Source organism: Mesoplodon bidens (assembly GCF_964165515.1).
Source record: "Mesoplodon bidens genome assembly, chromosome: 5".
NCBI classification, from domain to species: Eukaryota; Metazoa; Chordata; class Mammalia; order Artiodactyla; family Ziphiidae; genus Mesoplodon; species Mesoplodon bidens.
Genome location: NC_138161.1, coordinates 25,824,180 through 25,846,353, shown reverse-complemented (window position 1 = coordinate 25,846,353; position 22,174 = coordinate 25,824,180). Strand labels below are relative to the sequence as shown.

The 22,174-nt window shown below is 34.4% G+C and overlaps 1 protein-coding gene across 2 annotated transcripts in view; it reads right to left on the bottom strand.

Annotated features, from left to right (window-relative positions):
- Nucleotides 1–22,174, bottom strand: part of TMPRSS15 (transmembrane serine protease 15) — a gene marked incomplete at both ends in the record, with an annotated part of 140,544 nt that overhangs the window by 67,420 nt on the left and 50,950 nt on the right. For both annotated transcript variants that reach the window (XM_081234212.1, XM_081234213.1), the window contains 5 exons: nucleotides 272–394; nucleotides 3,262–3,351; nucleotides 10,767–10,902; nucleotides 13,226–13,376; nucleotides 13,660–13,765. In XM_081234212.1, the coding sequence (XP_081090338.1) occupies nucleotides 272–394; nucleotides 3,262–3,351; nucleotides 10,767–10,902; nucleotides 13,226–13,376; nucleotides 13,660–13,765 (606 nt within the window). The remainder of the gene's footprint in view (nucleotides 1–271; nucleotides 395–3,261; nucleotides 3,352–10,766; nucleotides 10,903–13,225; nucleotides 13,377–13,659; nucleotides 13,766–22,174) is intronic.

The window sequence follows — 22,174 nt, the reverse complement described above, 5'->3', positions numbered from 1 at the left end:
TTGTAGTAAATTAATATCAGCTGGTAGGAACTGCTGACTCAAAACTATGAATCCTCGTTTGCCAAGAATGTTTCAGAAATATACCATTCTGTCATCATTGTAAACACTCCCCATATTGGAAGCATGACATACAGTTTGACATGTTACTCTACTGCTGTAATTTCACTTTGCTAGTTGTAAAAGAGTGACTACATTTATTGAGAAATGCTCTCTCCATCAGCCCAGTGTCTTGAGCCATTCAACCTTCACAATATTTAAACTGGAGACTTACCTAAGAGCAAGGAATCATCTTCACCATCTCTGATTTCAACAACATCTGCAATATTTTCTAAGTCAAATGCTTGAAAGTGAAGCTGAATATTTTTTCCCTTTTGTGCATTTAAATTCCAAACACCTTAAAAGTAATAAATAACAACATAGTTTAAACATAGTTCTTTTGATTTCTCTTCAAAACTTCAATCTCTTGAGAATTTCAAATTACTTTCAAAGATTTATTTCATTTTATATAAACCAATATTCCAAGCTGTTTCTGTGTGTGAAGAAACATTTTGTCTATTCCAGAATATTTGTAGTAAAATTTCAACTAAATATGAAATAATTTACTGCAATTCAATTTACTTTATTTTATATAAAATGGAATATCTTAATCAAAGCTTACCAATAGTGTTTTACTCTTACAGTCTAAAATTTATAAATGTCAAAGATGTGAATTTTCCATTTCCATTTATTTTATTTCCATGACTAAATGCAGAGGAAAACAAGGTGATGAAAATGCAATTTGTAGGGCAACTAAACTTTAGTATTTCTTTAAGTAATTGTTCCCATTATTTATATGTGTCATATGATGGTAGTTCCTTTTGGAACAAAACAAAACAAAATTACCAGCCTTATAACAATAAACACTCCTCTTTTTTTATTGATTCCTTAAAAGATTTAGTCTTTACATTTTGTTCTAGGCTCTTCCCTCATTCTGCGTGAGTGTTCTCATTCACTCTTAAGGAAATCATTTCATCAACATAGTAATGACATCTAAGTCTTTATTTTCTACACTTTTTTTTAAGAAGTAGATCCATTTATTCAATTATTTACTGTGTACAGATCTACATGTACGTATCTCAAATTCAACGTGTAATACAGGGAACACTCAATTATCTCTTTCCCCAACTCATTCCTTTTTTCATTTTTCCTATCTCGGTGAATAGCACCACTACTCATCTACTTATAGTTGTCTATACCAGGAACCTCTGCATCTCCCTTGACCTCCTCTCTCCTACTGCATCCAATCAATCACCAAGGCTGTCAGTACTACCTCCTATATCCCTGGAATCCCATTTCCTTCTCAGTCTCCACTGCCATTATCTGAGTTCAAGTCACGTTTATTTATTTTATTTTATTTTTTTAAGGTGTTGGGGGTAGGAGTTTATTAATTAATTAATTTATTTTTGCTGTGTTGAGTCTTTGTTTCTGTGTGAGGGCTTTCTCTAGTTGTGGCAAGAGGGGGTCACTCTTCATCGTGGTGCACGGGTCTCTCACTATCATGGCCTCTCCTGTTGCGGGGCACAGGCTCCAGACGTGCAGGCTCAGTAGTTGTGGCTCACGGGCCTAATTGCTCCGTGAGATGTGGGATCTCCCAGACCAGGGCTTGAACCCGTGTCCCCTGCATTAGCAGGCAGATTCTCAACCACTGCGCCACCAGGGAAGCCCTAAGTCACCTTTATTTTTCATCTTCTAATTGTTGATGTTGATGGCTCCCTTACCACCTATCTCTGATTCTACAGCCAGACGGATCCATCGAAGATGCAAACACGATTTCATCACTATTTTCCTCTAAACCATTTAAAGTTTCCTCAGTGCTCTCAGAATAAAATCCAAACTGCTTAATGTGGTGTGAAATACCTTCACAATTCAATTTCATTTATTATTACTTAACTTTGTTTGAAGATTCAAGAAAAAAAAATAAAGGTCCTCTACCTCTGAACTTTTTGTATGTTAGGTACCTCTCATGTCCCTCCACAGTCTCCTGCCTTTGCACTTATTACAAACAGTACCTTAGAATTTTGTGATGCCTGACAATTTATCTGAATCCTTATGTAGACTGAATTATGTTTGTTTCTTCTTTACTTACTTCAGTGCCTAACAGATGAAGCATTCAATAAATATTTGTTGAATAAATCAATAAATTTCTCCAAATTGTTCTTTCAATGTTCTGCTTATTTTCAGATATTTTTAAATCATTATTTTGTACAAATGACATGTTTGAAAGATATTTCCAATGTGAAGTAGAGATGATCATCTCTGGTTCCCCATACAAGTCAAATTAGATGAATGGCTGTTTATTTTTTTGAATCAGATATCTCCCTATAATAGTGACTCTATTATCCTATCAAAATGATACTTATCTCTGGATCATTTGAAGGAAGAAATTACATTTTCTAATAACACATTTTTCACTATGATTGGAACATTTTTTTCACTGGTAGAATTTTACATTTAGGTAGGTGGTGTTATGGGTGACTGTGGAAGGCAAGGGAAGAACATGTCTGTTTTCCAGAACTACTGGAGTGGAATCTTTGTAGAACGGGCCTGGGAATCTGCATCGTTAACACAGACAATCTCTAAGCAGCCTTATGAGCTTCTCTATTTAGGACTAATGACCTAGAGACAAGCTTTTTATGGTTTTAGCATACTGGTCTATTCTTCTCTCTAGACTTAGAATATTTTAGTGATCCTCTTCATTAGTTCATCTTTTATATTGGGAATCTAATCACATTACTATAACTGCCTGCTTTATTGACCTTAGTCTATATTTATAAAGGGTGTGTATGTCACAGCTGGCTCTTTGCTTTTTATACTTTCCACTGACCTTATTCTATGGAATTGCAACCTTGTTATACACACCATAAACATTATATGCATAATCAAGGGGAGTGGTGTCTGGGGTAAGGCTGCCTATTTCACCTACTGGTTTTATTCAACTTTTAAATTTGAGAAATATAATAATATCATCTGTTTTAAAGAATTATTGTGAGAACTGTCTAAAATAAGGTATATAAAGCATTAGTGCAGTGACTAGCATAAAATAAATGCAAAAAGTTAGTAATTAATTATTGTTATTCTTGTTATCATTCTATTAAGCAATCTCACAGATGTGGTTGTTGTATTCAGGTACAGTAAATTTATAATTACTTTGCTGTGTCAAGGGGAGAATCTAACTTTGATATATACATTTGTTTCTCATGGCCTGGAAAAGAAATGACTCACAGAAAGCCTTATTAGGGTATTTGTTTGGAAAGTTCATAGACATGAATGTTGTATTTGGCTCCCACAGTTCAAAAGGTCCTCCACAGTCCGCTGAAAAGGAAAGAAATGAAAAATCATTAGTAACATATTGTTTATTTCAGACATAATACTATATGCCCATAAATTTCCAATTATATTTCTTGGAATACTGGTTTTGACAGATACATTTTAGAGTTTGTGTAAGGGAAAAATATAGGTAAACAGGTCTCTTTACTGAAGAATTTCTCAAAACCTTAAATATTCTTATGTTCTTTGTGATTTTCCAAGAAGGCATAATAGTATTCAGCATTTCCCAAAATTATTTAGGCAAGAAAACAATTTTGAAAGCATCTTTTATAAATAGGCTTCATGAAATAAGGTATCAATGCTCTGCTGTCGAAAAAAAGATGAATCTTCATAATAGAAACATCTTACATATGTCACTCTCTTATGAGAAGGGCTAGTAAATTACTAATCCTACCATTTCTTGTTTTTTCTTCTTTTTTCCTGCTTTTTTTTTTTTTCAGTAGAGAAAAAGAGTCACTGTCCTGAATATTGTATTGAGGCATTTGACTGTCAGGAAAGGGGGATAAAAACTCTACCTTCTAAATAATTGGCCTAGACTGTTCAGGAGTCAAGTTGGAACTGAACTTAATGCAAATATATTAGAAAAAATAGAGCACAGATCTTCCAGTTAAGATTATGATGCTTCAAGTGGGTAAACTAACTTTATGAAATTCTTAATCTACTTTATTTATCTTGCTTATTAGAAAAACATTCTAAAGTAATGTAAAACTTCATCAACTACTTTGTTCTATCTTGTTTTTTATTACCATGTTATACTTAAGATCAAAAGAATAAAAGTAATCTAATTAGAAGAATATATAAAACTGAGATAAGTAGATATTTTTTTCTATTATTAAAGGCAGATGATAATGGTATTACTTCCTCCCAATAACACAGAAATCAGATCAGAGGAGGGAAAAATTAAATGTCTCTACATATACGGCAGTGATTTCCATCAGACCCTCTAGTTTGATTCCTCTTTTACGTGTCATCTGCCTCATTTATGTAGATCCTTTCAATTCATGCACACCGTTCAAGTTGTATGTAATAATCTTCTTAGATTGGGGTTTTATTATATGTACAGTGGGACAGAGAGAGGCAGTTTCTGTGGCTCAAACTAGTATCATTGCCAACATATCCTGCTCTGTAAGGTTTGGTTCTGTAAGGGCGTGGTCTACCTTATATGCCCTCCTGGGACTGGCTTGTCCAGAACCAGCTGAACTTAGCAAGAATAATATAATCTTTTTAAAAAACCTTACTGTTTGCAAAGTTTCCATGCACATTTTCTTATCTGGAGAGAGAAGGTGGTGTATAAAGGAAAGATGTGTTGGAGTTGGTGGATTAAAACTATGGTTCTGAATTAGTTACTTGTCTTTTTGAGACTGGGTCTTCTCATATACAAACTAGATATATATTAGAGATTTTCAAGGTTGTAAAAATCAGACATAATTTATGAAAAGTGCCTACACATTACCTGGCACGCTCAGTCCTGGTTGTCAGTGCATTCTTGTGAATTAGGTAATTACTATGACTATTTCAATTTTCTTTTTTAACATCTTTATTGGAGTACAATTGCTTTACAATTGTGTGTTAGTTTCTGCTTTTTAACAAAGTCCATCAGTTATACATATACATACATCCCCATATCTCCTCCCTCTTGCGTCTCCCTCCCACCCTCCCTATCCCACCCCTCTAGGTGGTCACAAAGCACCGAGCTGCTCACAGACAATTCGGGTATCGAAGGTGTTCTGTTACTTGCTAATGCCGAGCATAACCACTTAGTGTCAAAGTCAGGCTTCAACTCAGTTAACCTCAAACTCATCTCACAGTATGTTACTGTCTGTTACTGGGTTGATTAAACAGAATCATTTCAACCATCTGGTCTGAGCTACCGGCAGGGTTAGGCTGAGTCTCAGTAAGTGGCACTTGGTGGGTATGTGACAAGGAGGAGGACTGAAGGGAACGTGGATGAGAGCACTAACAAGTAAGGTCAATGACGGACAGACCTAGAAGGAAGAAAGCAGTGTACACAGGGTGCTGAAGAAGACATTGGAACCAAAGAAAGAGTGATAATTCAGAAGGAGGGCAGGTTCTCTACTGGGAAAGGCTGAGGGAACTGTGTGCTTCTACAGAAGCATTTCCTCCAAAGAGAATCCTTTCCTCGATTGTGGGACTTATTGTCTTGACAAGATTTCTGAAGAAGCATCCACTACAACCCCTCAACTCCCACATACACACAACTCACCTAACTTTAGTAACTCTAAAGTGCCTTGAAACGCTTTCTTCAATCCTCAAGAAAACTCATGAGGAGGGGAGAGTGTAACTGCAGGGACAAAAATAACACTGCTGATTGGCGAGGGGGAAAGCCAGCTCTTCTTCTTAAATTTAGCCATGGCCAGTGTGGCCAGTGGGAGTGCTGTTGTTTAAGCATCATTCTCATTGCTCTTCAAGGAAAAAAATTTCTAAATCGTATACTCCTCATATAGGAAATAGCCAACAATTTGGAGAATGTATTGAGTGTTCACTTCTCTGAACACTTGATGGTACATTATATTATATGCAGATGAGTAGGTAGGACTTAAATAAACACAAAACCAGAACTAAAATGTTGTCAAGTGTGATTGTTAAGTCTGTCAAGGCAGGCAGTTGACTTAGCATTTCTCCTCTGAATAGAAATCTTAGAAATTCAACAAAAAATAATTAAAAAGTAATAAAATATTTAAGAAGTATTTACATTTCAAATATAATTTTATGTCAAATAAATGATCAGTAAATATCTCTGATCCTTGGTCTTCTAAGATTGATATCAGTTACTCTCTGTATATAAACGACTGTAAGGAATTGGTAAAAGCACTTTCAGCCACTCTAAATATGATGACAATTTATTTTAACGGTGGTGTTGCTATAGCAGAGATGTAGCATGTACTTCTTAGAGGATCCAAAGACTCATGAACTGTAATTCTTGAGAGCACAGTCCTGCTGTGTCATTTAATAAACCATCTCCACCCAGAGAATGAGAGTTAACTAGTTTTCCTGATACAGGGAACTCTTCAATTATAGTTGTTAAATTCTACCATTTTTCTTTTTCTTGGAACTGTTCTCTCAAAGATTTGTATTTTGATTAATTTCTTACTATGCCAGTAGGAATCTTCATGACATGCAATATGTAAATAATATGCAGTAACTTGCAAAATGGTTGTCAGGGATAGATATTTTCCTCGAGGCATGTCATTTTTAATCCATGCTTAAACCTCTGACATAAATGATATATGTGTCAATGTGGAGGCATTTACTGTAGGGTGAAAAGAAGGAGAGTTCAGCTTTCACTTACAGTAAAAGGGTTCAAATTAAAGTTATTTATGACAAGATATTTAAAGCAAGAAATAAGGATGATAAAAGTAGGTTTCTTTTTGCTACTTTTATTTTTTAAGATTTTTTTTTAATGTGGACCAATTTTAAAGTCTTTATTGAGTCTTCCATACTCCCCTGCATTGGAAGGCGAAGTCTCAACCACTGGACCGCCAGGGAAGTGCCTGATTGCTACTCTTAAGTGAGGGAAATAATAGGTGCAGTTTAAGAAATACTACCGCACATTGATGTTTGAATATGTTAAAAGTGACTAATTTTCAAAGTCAGCATTTTAAAAAAAATAATCATAGTAATAGATAACAAGTCCTAAAGTATTACAGACACAACAATTTTAAAAGCTTAGGTGATAATATAAAAAGAAATTTTGGGGTTCAGTTTGACAAAATTTATATTTTCATTAACAGGTTATAGTGACCAGCCACGATACAAATGTTTTTATTAAATTTGTGGCAATAAAGTTCAAATTTATATTCCCTGTGGTTTACATTTTATTTATAATTACTAGCCATCTAGCCAATAATATATCTAATAAATAGGCTGTTTTGAAGGTAAAAAGATGAAAACAAGAGTAGCCAAAAACATACTGAGGTAGGAGCATATGAGGGCAGTTAATTTGGAATTTGCTAAGGGTATCAAATCATACTAATGATATAAAAGGCAAGCAGCTCTACATGACCATCAATTACATGAGAGTTAAATTGGTACTGATTCATTTTTACATGAATAACTAAAGTTAAATATCATTTAGCTCTAAGTATAATATCAAACCTATGAAACTTTCCAAATTAATTTTTATTTTGCTTTTGGAGATGGAAAGTGGCCTAATAATGGCCAAATAGAATGAAACTATAGAAATAGAGTGACTATTACAATAGTTAAAACTAGCTTGTCCTTTTTTTTTTTTTCCTTAACTAGTTTTAACAGCCCAGAAATAAGCCAGGTGCTGAAATGTTGATTTCTTTTGGTATATACCTATTCTATTTAGTAGGTACTTGTCATGAATCATTCCAATTGTGTTGCAAATTGGCATTATATTTGTGTAATGGAATGTTTACTTTTTAAAAATGTTCTCAATACAATCCCCACATTTAAATTATTTGTGCCAACGTCACAGGGCAAAAATCATAGAGCTAATGCAGCAGCAAGTGATTAAAATCACATGATGGAAAAATCCCTGCAGTTATGAAAACTGAAGTTACATTTCCACAAACAAGGCACAATCTGGATCCCTAGGAACAGCAGAGAAAAATGGCCTTAGCTAGTCAGTTACTTGATTATTTTCTTATTTAAATGCTCTATAAGAACCAAAGAAAAGACTATTAGCCAGTCAACCATGGTTTCCCTTTGTTTCTGCTTAAACAAATCAGTGATCTGGAACCAGAAAAGCTTTGCTCAGATAAGAGTTTCGCTGAACTAATTGCAAAGGACATTAGAATGAAATTGTTCAGAATGCATTTGACGGTAATTAGCATTTTCTGCTGTGCTAAATATTGCCCTGAAGTGAACCATTTGGAACCTGGAAAAAATACACTCTGCGAAAATTCTAAAGTTTATATTTTAAAATCAGATGGGTTATTCTACCATTATAATTTCCCTATTGTAAAAATATGCAGGCATATCATGCTTCCTTGACATTGAGGTATTATCTTTTTCTCTTTCTGATTGGAATAGATAAGAGGACTGTGTGGGTTAGACAGATACATTTCTAATATGAAAAGTCATATTTAAAGTTTTATTTATATATGTATGACTTTACATATGAAAGTTATCTCAAATTTTCTATTTTATATAGTGATGAGATTTTGCTACTTTTAAAATATTGAGCCTATGAAACTATGTTACTTTCACCCGTAAAATTTTTTCTTCTTGACCACTTATTGATGAATAGAAGAACATGCTGGCAGAAAGGATTATGAAGACAATCTGTTTTATTAAGTGATTGCAATATCAAAATAGCAAGATGTTGCTAATATTTGGTATCTATAGCAATTATTTATCAAACCAGCAGTGATTTTAATGATTATAATATTATTTTGCATGAAAATGTTTCATATAACAGACAGGAAGGGAGTGGGACACATACAAAATGAAGTGAGACAATTATTTTTAAACAACACTGTGAAGCCCAAATTATTGTGTTCATGTGATGTTTTATCCATCCCTAGCCCCACCATTATTTCCAAGCTTTAGTTCTTGTATCAGAATTTTGTTTGGCAAAAATGTTTAGAACATACAGCCAAAATAGAGAGAGAGACAGAGAGAGAAATAAAGAGAGAGAGGATACGTTTATACCTAATAGTATTTGTTGATGATCTATTTATGCAATGTTAAGAATCAGTCAGACACCAGTGAAGCAAAGGTGAATTAGATCCAGAGTTTGGTGTCAAGAAAACTTCTTGTCACAACTCTGTGGCCAATACTATTACATGGGATTGCATGGTAATTTCCTGTTTTTTTTTTTTTTTTTTTGAGTGTCATTCTATCTCTTAAACTGAATGCTTCCTTGAAGGTTTTTCCAGATCACAGTCTCTTCTCCAAAGCCTTTTATCACTTAATCCTCTCATTTACTACTTTTAGGGGCACATAGTTATATATTGCTTTTAATATTTATTAGTTTGTTAATTCATTAATATTATATATTGTTTCATGTATCAATGGTTATTGCTACAACTTACATTTCTTGTGCAGTGCTTTGTATGTAGCAGATATTTATAAAATTTGAATGAATGCTTGAAATATTGAGGAATATGTGTATAACCCATACATACATCTAAACATGTTAATACACATGATGGTAAGTATAAATTAGCCTTTGGGTGGGATGTAAGTGCACATTCAATATGGCGGCATTGGAGAAGTATGACAATGTGATTACTCTCCTCCTCTTAATGGCTGCTCATTTGTCATACATTCTCAAATACCAGTCATTTGTCTTTAAAGCTTTTGAGTTATTAAAGACACTCATTTGAAAAGTCAGTTTTTGTTTAATTTAAAGATTAGAAGCATACAAATATATAATTTTTGAAGTAAAATCAAATTTGGATAGGTTGCCAACTGATTTGCTGATGTGAATATGAGCAGAATTTCAAGTGTGCTTGGCACAAAAGGGGAAATGGAAAACCTGCTGTGTTTCATGATAAAACAAAAACATCTATGAGGTTCAACACAAGCAAAGCTGTACAGCTAAATGAGCTTCCTACCACCATAATCCAAAAACAAAAGGGATGTTTTTGCATCAAAACTACAATGTAGTGAAAACATCCCAATAGAGGGACAATAGGTAATGGATGTTTCATATCATTTGTCATTACACACACACACACATTTCGCTTGTTTGTTTATTTTGGTCAGATCCCACAGTCTGAAAGTGGTATGAAGTTACTGTCTCCTTTGACATAATAAGATGGTCGATAATGTACCTTTTGCTTCTGGAATGTCATGTTTCAAATTTGAGTTAAGAGCACAAGTAGATACAGGCTCCGTTTTGTTCCTTTGAGATAAAAGATTCCATAGAACATTGGAAATGCGGGTCATTGCTCTTGCAAGGCCTTACAAAGACACCATGACAGGACAAAAATCTTTTGTGTGATCTAGGTATATTCAAAATCCAGACCGAATCATTATTATTAAATTATTCTGAAAATAGGCTTGGTGGGTTTCAGGCTTAAGTAAACTCCTCTTGAGAAACATCACTCTCATAAGAAGGCTATAAGAATCTTAAGGCTTCTTCCCAAAAGACTATAGGCCATGCTACGTGGCTAATATGACATTAGTTTGTATTAAGTTGAAAAAAAATAGAAATCAGCACTTTGATTATCAAAAATGAAAATTTAGTAAAATTATCATAAACATGCATAACAAAGTAATTTCATTGTGAATTTTTATATAATATGTAATACTTTACTAGTTTCCATTTTACTTATATTGTAAAGGTTTTGATTTTCAGTGAAAAAAATAATACTAGGGAAAGATAATAAAAAATAAGTCGGAGAGAGATCTACCTGAAAATAGTAATAACTTAATTAGGAAAAATACATGTTAAGGTTACTTACTAGGAAGTTCTGGCAGAGGAGTTGGGACCAAAGTTGGTTCTGGATAAAGACTCACATTGCAAATCCCATATGTTAGGCTAATGTCATCCAATGCTATATCACTCAGGAACTGGTTTTTAAATGCATTAAAAGCAACCTGTAATTCATAGAGGCACATAAAACAATTCCACTTTAATCTTTTCTGATTGATTCTTGTGGCCCAGTATTCTCTGGAGAATCAATACTGCCATACCCAAGTAAATGTGGACAAGTTATCACAAAGTGAAATATTGCTTTTCAGTGTCCTTCAGCTGAGCCCAGCTTCCTATTATGTGCTCATACTAGTCTAAATTTTTACTAGTGTCTTTTTTCTTTGTTAGGCAACATTGTCACAGTTTCTGTCTCTAGCTCTTTCTTTCATGATATTGTCATACTCCATTGCACTCTGTCACATATACACATCATCTGGCAGGGGAGAACAATCTTATTCTAGGTTCTTTCCCCAACAATATTAAAAATCCAGGTAGCTGTCTGCCTTCTTAGAGCATACAACCTTGAAGAGAAGACACACTGATTAGATAATTTAAATGAGAGAAGAAGGAAACAAGAGAAAATATGAGTATGATATAGTTGTTCAGGGCCAGCTGGTACTGGCCATAGTTCACCCAGGAAGATGGTGTGGGATATATTGTGAGGGTGATGCTCAGAGGACACCAACCCAGACTTGGGAGAAATGTCCAGTGGTCAGATGAAACATATTAGGTTCTTAAGAATAGTGCGTATTTTTAACTGGACTTTCCTGAATCCTCTCCTGTCTGGGAAAGGTAAGACATAAACTGAATACCTGATATGCTAATTACTGTTCAAGGCACATTGTATACATTATCTCATTTACTTTTCCCAACACTAATGTACAGTAATCCATTCACTCATTTGTTCATTCATTCCACCTACTTCATGATAGACACTGTTTCAAATAATTGTCCTCTCCCTTTCATGTATGCACAAGCAGAACGTCAAAGATACTAAAGTAACTTGTTCAAGATTTCACAACAAAGTGGCAAAGCCAAGGTGCAAATATCTGTAGAATTCGGTGCTCTCACACTGCCTGATGAGCTAACTTTGAAAAAGTGAATGCAGTTTTATTACTTTTAAGAAACGCTTGGTGAGTTCAGCCAGATTTGGTCACTACAATACTTAGCTCCCTGATTCTGCCATCTCTTTGTTCCTTCATGTTCCATTTTCCTTTACCCTTCCTTGAATTATCAGAAAACAAAGGTGGAGAAGAAAACGTCACAGAAGTATAGAATCAGAAGAAAGAGGATAAGGAAAAAAGAAAGGAAGAAAGAAAAAGAAAGATGGGAGGAATACAGATGAGGGTCATTGATTATCGCCTGCCTTTTATCAAGTCACAGGAAAGCACTGAAGCTTCCTTCGCTGATGATGGTGTCTGTCCAAATATACATCTTCTGAAAGTTATATTCTCTTGTCTGAAATTACCCGATTAAAACATTGTTAATTTGGCCAAACAATTAGCCTGTATTAGCCTACATTTTATTTTTTAAAATTAATTTACTAATTTTGGGCTGCATTGGGTCTTCATTCCTGCACACAGACTTTCTCTAGTTATGGGGAGCGGGGGCTACTCTTCCTTGTGATGCATGGGCTTTTCATTGCGGTGGCTTCTCTTGTTGCGGAACACAGGCTCTAGGCGTGTGGGCTTCAGTAGTTGTGGCTTGCGGGCTCTAGAGTGCAGGCTCCGTAGTTGTAGTGCGTGGGCTTAATTGCTCCTGGGCATGTGGGATCTTCCCAGATCAGGGCTTGAACCCATGTCCCCTGCTTTGACAGGCAGATTCTGAACCACTGCACCACCAGGGAAGCCCCTATCCTACATTTTACTTGCAAACACCCTTAGGAAAAGAACACGAGAAGCTGTTATATAAAAAATTAATTCACACTAATGTAAAATAAATGATCAGAGACTTCCCAATGAGAAGGTTCATAGAATTTGTTTCTAAAGGAAAGATATGCGATTAAGTCAGAGTGGGGCAGGGTGGATGGATTCTGGTGGGTGTGGATGTTCTAACAGGAAAAGATGATTCCCTAGAAAAGTGCAGGGCTAATCTAGGTGGTGTATGTGAAAAGTTGCAAGACCTAGTTAGGCAGTGGACATAGGAAAACACGGTTGGCTTGTGCTAGAAAGTTGCTGAAGAAAGCTGAAATATCCTTCAAGGTTTCTATGACTTTTATGGCTCATTATAAGTAGTACTTTCCTGTAGTAAATTGTTCCTCAGTTAATGGTTTTTAATAAGTCAATGAATAATTGAAAATAGAGGCACTCAAAGATAATAAAGGAGGAAGATTAGGAGAGTAAGGTGACTTGGCTATACCCAGAAAGTAAATTAATTTTTTCACCATAAACTGTAATTGTACCACCATTTTTATAATACAAATACATGATTATAAAGCATTTTGCCAACCTTAAATTCCATTGTTTCATTTAATGTTACTTGTCCATAGTTCCAATTTTCTCCATAATTTCCTTCCTTTTGGAAAATTGTCTTCTCCGTGTTTTGGTCACTGCTGATATTAATGCTTAGGCTATAGACATTTTCACCATACATATAATACCTAGATTGGAAGCAAGCAAAAATGAATGGATTCCTACAACATTAGAATATATATATATATATATTAGGGTTCTTCTAATCCCTTCTAAACTCAAATACCCCCTTTTATCTTGGGTGAGGGAGTTGCTAGAGAAAAGGAAGGAGTTTCTCAGTATTCTGCTACTATATCAGCTGGAAAAGTAATGACTAATACACTAAAACTTGGGACAACACCTTAGTAAAATTTGAGCCTGGCAACGTTACTCATTAAATAAGATGTTACTTAACATGTGTCTATAACATACCAGAAACTAAGGCAGACTGGTTCCAAAGTGGGGTCTAAAAGGAGACTTAAAAGTTCTACTCTTTCTCGTCTCCCTCCTGGTCCAGTTGGGGTGGAAATGTAAAATCCTGTAAAAACAACAAAAATTGTTTACTTCACTTAACTATTAGCATTTTCGTTGTGTGAACTATATCATTCATAAACAGGAAAGCACAACTTTAAGATGAAAATATAAGGAGATGTATTTAGGTACAGTGGAAAGGACAATGGACTGGAAGCCAGAAGACAGCTTCCATAACCAATTGTTATTTAAGAAAATCACTTCTCAACTCTGGACTTCCCAATAACCTTGAATTGGAAGGATATATCAAAGTCTGAGTTACTATGAGTCCACGTGACTGTTTCATCATATTATTATGTCCAAATACCACTTTAATTCCAATTTATTAGATGTTTTGATTAATTCACTCCTTTAGAGACAATCAGTCCATTAAGATATTAAGTTATGCTGGTGGACTAATGCATGATATAGGCAAGTAGTTAAATAAAAATTCGAAGGCAAAGTTAAGTGTTTCAAACATGGTCAGTTTTTTATTCCATTGCCTATACTGTGTTTCTCTAAGTAAGAAGTGACCTGATTTTACAACGGTCTTATCTTCCAGATTCCTTTGAATGATAACTAGTCAGATCACAGAGGAGCAGGAAACATGCTAATCCACATAAAATCTTTCTAAATAGCTCAAGCCACTGCATAAAAAGTGCTTTCTGGTCTGTAATTCATTCTTGCAGCCAATGATTCGAGTCATCTGAAGTGTGGGAAAAGTTTTTGGGATGAGACCTCTTGAACGTTTTCTTAGGCAGATTTAATTTTTTTTATTTTTAGTCTGCAGCTCATGTATTATGACAGAAAGCAGGAATCATGAAACCAAATATGATGTAAAGCAAATGAAATATTGGATAAATTTAATTTTATTGGAATGTAATTTTTTTATGAAATGCTGAAATTTAGTGATTATTTGAAAGCAATCATCTTCTCTCTTGTGCTTTCAAACAGAAGTGCTTTTTTTTAGGACATTTTCATAATTCCAAAAAGAAACCCATGCCCAATTGCAGGCACTCCCCATTCCTGTCACCCTTCTTCCAGCCTCTTTCAGCCACTAATCTACTTTAAACCTGTAGACTTGCCTATTCTGAATAGTTCGTGTAAATGAAACCATGCAACATATGGTCTTTTGTGAACGACTTCTTTTATTTAGTTAGTGTTTTCAAGCTTCCTCCAGGTTGTAATGTACTAGTGCTTCAGTACCTTTTATGGCAGGATAATATTCCATTGTAGGCATATATCACATTTTAAAGTTTATCCATTCACCAGGTGGAGGACATTTAAGTTGTTTCTGCTTTTTTGGATATTTTGAGTAATGCTGTTATCAACTTGTTTTTATGAGGATGCTCATTTTCATTTCTCTTGAGTATGTACCAGGGAGTAGAATTACAGGGTCATGTATTTAACTGTATTAATCATGTTAAACTCTATGTTTAACCTTTCAAGGAATTACAAGACTGTTTTCCAGAGTGACCACACCATTTTACATTCCCACCAGCAATATATGAATATGAGCTAACCCTTGTTATTGTCTGTTCTTTTGATTATAGTTATGTTAGTAGATGTGAAAAGTAATGAATTGTAGTTTTGATTTGTATGTACCTAATGAATAATTTAATGATGTTTAATTTAATGATGTTCAGAATCCTTTTATGTCATTGGCTATTCATATACCTTCTTTGGAGAAGAAGATATATATATATCTTCTTCTCCAAATATATTTGGAGATAAATTATATATATTTATAAATTTTATATATCTTCTTTGGCCATTATTTGTCTCTATTATTCAGTTTTGAGAATTCTTTCTATATTCTGGATAAAATTCCCTCACCAGGGAATATGATTTTCAAATATTTGATCAAAACATAAAATTTTCAAATAGTTTATCCCATTCTGTGGGTTATTTTAAAATTTTTCTGATGGTATCCTTTGAACCCAAACCTTTTAAATAGAAGTTTTTATAGTCAATGCTATGTATAAAATTCAGACCCGTTTATTTGTATCATGCAGAGTAAGGACAAGACACAAAGAAAAATGCTAGTAGAACTGCCAATAGATATATCAATGCATATTTAGATCAATGAGGCAAAAATTATTTAGAATGAGTATTTAATCAAGGTGAAATCATCATCAAATATCTTACTAAATGTAATATATGCACATCATTGGATTTAGATTACAAAAGGTAAAATAGAAATGAATGTGTATTTAATATTTTATAGTATTAACATACTACTTATACTTTGTATAGTGCTGTGATATTTCATGAGTACTTATTTTAGCCATGTAGTTAGTGTTCAATTATTCAGCCCAATAAAAAGTAGTATAGATACAGAAGACATATTCCAGAATCGACTCTCTAAATGCCCAACTCCAAGTCCCTTTTGAGTTGCTTAGAGTATAGTTCTAGAGGAAATAATTAAAATGTCACTGACTGTCATGAATAAGTACTGAAATGGCTACCCTATTCAGAAATATTTCTAGTTAGCAGCAATTATATAACTTAAACAAACATCATGCTCCTATTTATGTTTGGCCATGTTCACAATCAATTAGTTATAATTAGAAATATTTTGAATTTATTGTTTACCCAGTAAACAGTAATAAACTTGGGGGTTTCAGTCCAATTAAGGTATTATGATGTTATGAGTTTTGTATTATGGTTTAGATAAAAAATTAATTATGTGGACTGTAATACCTTATGAATTTTGCATAAATAAATTTAAAAAACACAATACACTAAATATCAGATAGAATTGTGCATTTTGGAATAAAGTAAAATGATATACTAAATTATTATTCCTATGAAATGAGCTAAATTCTTTAGTCAGCAGATTAGAAGAGGAAGGAAATTCTTCATAAGATTATGAATTTCAAAAGTATAGAATTATAGTTGACATAAAAATTTACTTAGTCCAGGTACTCACTGTCCTTAAATTTCATCCACAAAATTTTGCCTATGGGGGTCACTTGACCTTTGTTTAACATATATCAGATGCAGCAGGAATCATTGCATTTCAAGGCAGCCCATTCCATTTCAAAATGATTAGAAAATTCATTTCTTTTTTAAGAAAAAGTTATTGTGCACCTATCATTTCTAATTTTGCCTCCTGGGCTCATTAGGATAAGATGAATTTATGATAGCTCTACAAATATGTAAAGGCCACTATTATGACTCTCTTGGTCTTCTCAAGATTATCAGTCTTTTTTCCCTTCAATGATTTTAATGTGGCGCAATTTCAGTTTGCTTCTTCATCTGATAAGTTCTCAATAGTTGTACATCCAGTTGGCTCTACTCAGAACCAACTCAGAGTATGGAAACTAGAAGTCCACACAATATTTCTGCTGGAGTATTTCACCAGGTGGAGGAGTAGGAACATCATAAAACTTGGGACTAAGACTTAAGTCATTGCATAATAGTCACGATCTATTTCCAAGTGTGTCTCGTAGTACTCTGACTCCCCGTGAGAATTCTTCACCACTTACATCGTTGTTTAATAATGCTTCCTTCTGTACAATCTAATCTGTCCTTATTCAACATCTTTCACCATCTCTTTGTTTCCTACTAAAACAACAAATTCACTGTGATGTTTGAGGCCTCTGTGCTATGACTTCACTATCCTTTTCTAGCCATAGTTCTTAAAATTCATGTATTAATATTGACATGCAGCACTTCTACAAAATTAGATTATTTTAATTTTTCCATCACTGAGAAATTTTATAACTCTTGGGGTCTTTTTTTCTGTTTTCCTGTCCTTTTAATTCTCCTTACAATTGTACCTGTCAATATCCTACAATTTTTTTGAGGTCATTTAAATCAAATTAACATCTCCTTCAGAAAACCCTTCTTGGTCTTTCCAACTAGATAAAACCCCTCCTTTGGAATTCTCAGTTGCACTTCTACTTCCCTGATGTCACATAATGTATTCCTTTGTGTATTGCATTTATGGTCACATGTGACTTTTAAAACTTGCTAGAAATTTGGAAAAAAGAAAGACAAGGTACATTTTTGAGTTCTCTATACAGATTAGCTGAATACTGTTTAATATATTCTTGTTACACTCATTCAACTGGCTTTTTTAATTTTTAAATTTATTAAAGTACTGCACAAAATAAATGATTAAATAGATATTTTCCATAACCATATGGGGAATTATATGGTTAAATGATAATTTCTTTTAAAATCCATCAGCTTTCTTGAACTATCTTTGAGAGCTCTTGGAATTAATCGCAGAGTCAGCTTCAAACCCAGAATATTTTGTAATTTAAGCATTCAGTGAGCCTTCGCTGTGAGTCATATGGTTTCTCTTACAACTTCTACCTATCCCTTTTTCTGCTTGTTTCTCTATGAACTGAACTTAACCTCTGCCTCCAACAGCCCAAATAAAAAGAAGTGCTGGACATGTGCTGATGCTGATGTAGAGACAGCAGAAACTGCAGAGATGGCAGAACCTTCTGGAAACTTGGAGGTCCCTCTCAAGAAGAAAACAAGCTTATATAAATCACTTTGTGAGTTTGTGGGTGCATATAAAGTTAATTGCAACTGGTAGATAAATATTGAAGTGTTTAGATTGTAGAATGGTGCAAATTCAGTCAAATTCTATCAATATTAGAGTAATATTATTTTCTGAAATTCAACATCACAGGAAAGGTAAGGAAATAAGGACAATTTTACTTTGAAACACTAAAATTCTACTTATTTTAGAATAAGTTTATAAGCTAAATAAAATGCAGATATCCAAAAGACTTAATATACTTTTGAAAACTGAACAGTAGTATTTAGAAAAATATCACAGCTAATTTGTTTCTGTTGAATACATATGTGGTATGAAAAGAAAGTAGTTTTAATACCTAACATTTATAAAACATTTTTCATATACCAGGTATTTTCCCAAGTTTTTTTCTAACATACTAATTTAATGTTCATAACATGCCTCCAAAGTCAGGTTCTATTATCATCGACCCACTTTCCAGATGAAGGAACTGAGATAGTAGATAGATAACTTGTCTAAATGGCAGAGCTCAAATTTAAACCTAGCTATGATTTCAGGGTCTCTATTTTAATGATCTTTACTACTACACTATGCTAGCCCCCAGGTGTTAGAACAATTATGATTTCACTGAGAAAGGCCAACAAAAAATGTTTTCTTTGGCTCCGCTAGCTCTTTTGTGACTCCTCCATTTCTTAAGTTTTCACATGTTACTAACCTCATTTTCCCTGAACGTTCTGAAAAAAACGGACCACTGCTGAGCACACTAAGATGCTGCCCTGTATCAGGGCCACCGTCTCCACCAATTCCCTTTGTTTCTGAGAAGTACAGAGAAACTGAGCATTGACAAAACAGAGGTTCAGGAGTCGGTGCTCCACTAGGAGAAACTTCTTCAGAAGGACTCAGAAATTTAAGGGACTTGGATGTTCTTCCCTAAAGCAATGTTAATTCAAAGTTTATCTGTTTCATATAGACTTTCCTGTCATTTAAAGTGAAGGTAAAAAACCAAAAAATCCTGCATGGGTAAGAGGAACAGCGGGAGAGATTTAATTCCCTTCCATCTCAGAGGCAGAATGTTCTGACACATAAAAAAGCAGGCTGGAAGAAAAATGCCCCTTGGGGGGAAATGACTGGTAGGTTATGAAATCACTGGTATGAGAGTTGGAAAGGACCTATTAAGGCCTCTCATCCGTTCTCATTACACTGCTGCCTCTGGTGGGCTCTGAACTGCTCTAACTCATCTCATTTTAAATAACTCCTGCTACACGACTTTCTCCTGAGACTCCATTTCCAACCCAACTATTTAAAACCTCCACCTGACATTCAACCTCTTTCACTTTGGTCAGTTTCATTTTATTTCTTTCGTTATTTAATCTGTTGGCAAGCTGAAACCATTTTTCTCCTGTAACGTACTTATAGTCTTCAAATATCAGTGGAATTATTTTTATCTCTTATTATGATGACATAAAAGGAGAAAATGATAATTTGAACATCAAAGATTTCAGCTATGTAAAAGCTATCTGCCATAGTCAGTAGATATAAATGCTTTCTGCACTTTCCTCTAACTATCCTTGTCCAAGTGTGGTAGAGACATTTTTTTATTACAGTTAAGAAAAAAAATTGGTCAAATTATTTGACTGTTTTAGGTCAGGATTCTTTAGAGGGTTGGGTGATTATCACTTGGGGTTAGTCTTCAGGTGTGGAGAATACTAATTTATCCATAGAGGATCAGGTTCTGGAAATCACTTATTCAAAAGAGATAAATTATGTATGAGATGATGCATGTCATAATTTTCAGTATTAAGCATGTAGGTCTAATGAGATTGGCCATATGCAGTGCACCTTTTTTTGTCTATAGGTCCACAATAGTAACTAGTTTAGCAGGATCCTGTTAACTTTACTTTCAGATTATATCCAGAATCTGACCTCTTCTCACTATATCTGAGAGTTCCATGGCCTCTTTTCTGGATTAGGTGGTAGCCTTTCACTGGTCTCTCTGACAACACCTTGCCCTGCCATAAAATATTCTACCAGTCAGTGTGAACTCACTCATTCCTACACTTAAACTTCAATAGCTCTTAATTTCACTGGGGAAAAAGCCAAAACCATGGAAGACCTGTTATTATCTAGGTGCTACTGTCCCTATTGATTCCATTTCAGCCATGCTGGTTTCCTGGCCTTTCTTCAAGCAGGTCAGGCATGCTCCCTTTAGAGCCTTTACTCTGCTTGTTTCCTCTGTCTGAAATAATCTATATGGCTAATTCCTTCCATTTCTTGGAAGTTTTGATTCAAATGTCACTTATTGTTTCAATGAGACCTGAACTGATGACTCTACTTTAATTTGCAAAAGCACCTTAACACCTGCCCTCCTCACTGAACTTACTAAGCTCTGTATTTTCCCAGAGTACTCATTCACATTAAACAGACCCCCAAAATGTAATGACTTGTCATGCATATTGCTTATTTTCTGTTTTTCTTTGCTAAAATATGTGTTCCACGAGAGGAGAAAATCTCTTTTATATTCACAGATACATTCTGAGGCCTTGAATAAGGCCTGCGTTCAAAAAATACTTCTGAAATAAAGGAGTGAATAAACACATTGAGAGGAACTTTCAATGATTTCGTAGGGAAATAGATTAAAATTAGTCACATTTTATTAAGAAATACTTTCAATTTGAAGTAGTATGATGAACTGTATTTTATTATTCTGGGGATGTATTTTCTAAGGAATCAGGATTACTCAGATACATTTCTACCATGAAAAAAATAACTTTTTAATGTACTCTTCCTAGATGTCATTCACAATTGACATTAACTCAAGCCATTTACTTTTCAGGTTATAAAAACAAGGATATTGATCTTTGTAATATAAGGGGCTATTAATAATAAATTACAATGCACATGTGCTCAGGCTATTACTATGTTATAAGCAATTTCATGTAGTCAATCACTTATTTAGAAATGACTTACTGAGCAAAAGTTGCAGACATTCATTCATGTATTTAAAAATAATTTTACATGTTAGTTAGATTCAGGCACTGAGAATACGCTAGCAATTCAAAGATGAAAAAGACAAGGTCCTTGTTTCTGAAGAGGACACTGTGTTGGAAAGAAATAAATAAGTAAGCAGATATAAGGCCATGTGATAGGAAAAACAAAAGAGGTGCTTTAGTGTTTAACGGAAAGGAAGATTTTAACTTGGAGGTTCCAGAAGACTTTGTAGAAATGGTGATGTGTGATCTGTGTCCTCAATGCCTAGACCCATACCTGGTTAGAGAGAGGTTTTAATATGTGTTCTTTGAATTGAATTGAATTCTCATTGGTAAAAAGAGATACTAAAGGATAGATTTTGTCTAAGAAAATTATCTACATGCATGAATTTCTATTCTGTCCTTTTCCTTACTTTGTAAGATCCATATTACTTCTAGATTTGTAATTAGATTGTATTTAGTATTATGAATACATGCTTCCAAGGTTTACATGGTTGGTCTTCTCACTATGAGTTCCTTATCTCCTGATAATTCCCAATAATTTCTGGTCTTCTCAAATTTTATTGCCTCAATATTAATGTCTCCACCTGAAATCCAGTTCTAATATCCCACTCATGTGAAAAATATACCTACAAAACACCACTTTTCCCTTGGGACCATGCTTTAGAATCAGCTCTTCCATAGTTTTTCTGCTATGGACTGAATGGTTGTTCCCCCTCACCCCCACTGAAATCATAAACCCCAATGTGATGATATTGGAGATAGGTCCTTCGGGATGTAATTAGGTCATGAATGTGGAGCCCTTATGATAGTGTCAATATAAGTGATCTTATAAGAAGAGACAGGAGAGATCTCTCTCTTATGTTCTCTCTCTCTGTTATGTGAGGGTACAGTAAGGAGGCTCGTGTCCGTGAACCAAAGGAGGGCTCTCATCGGAATCATACCATGCTCT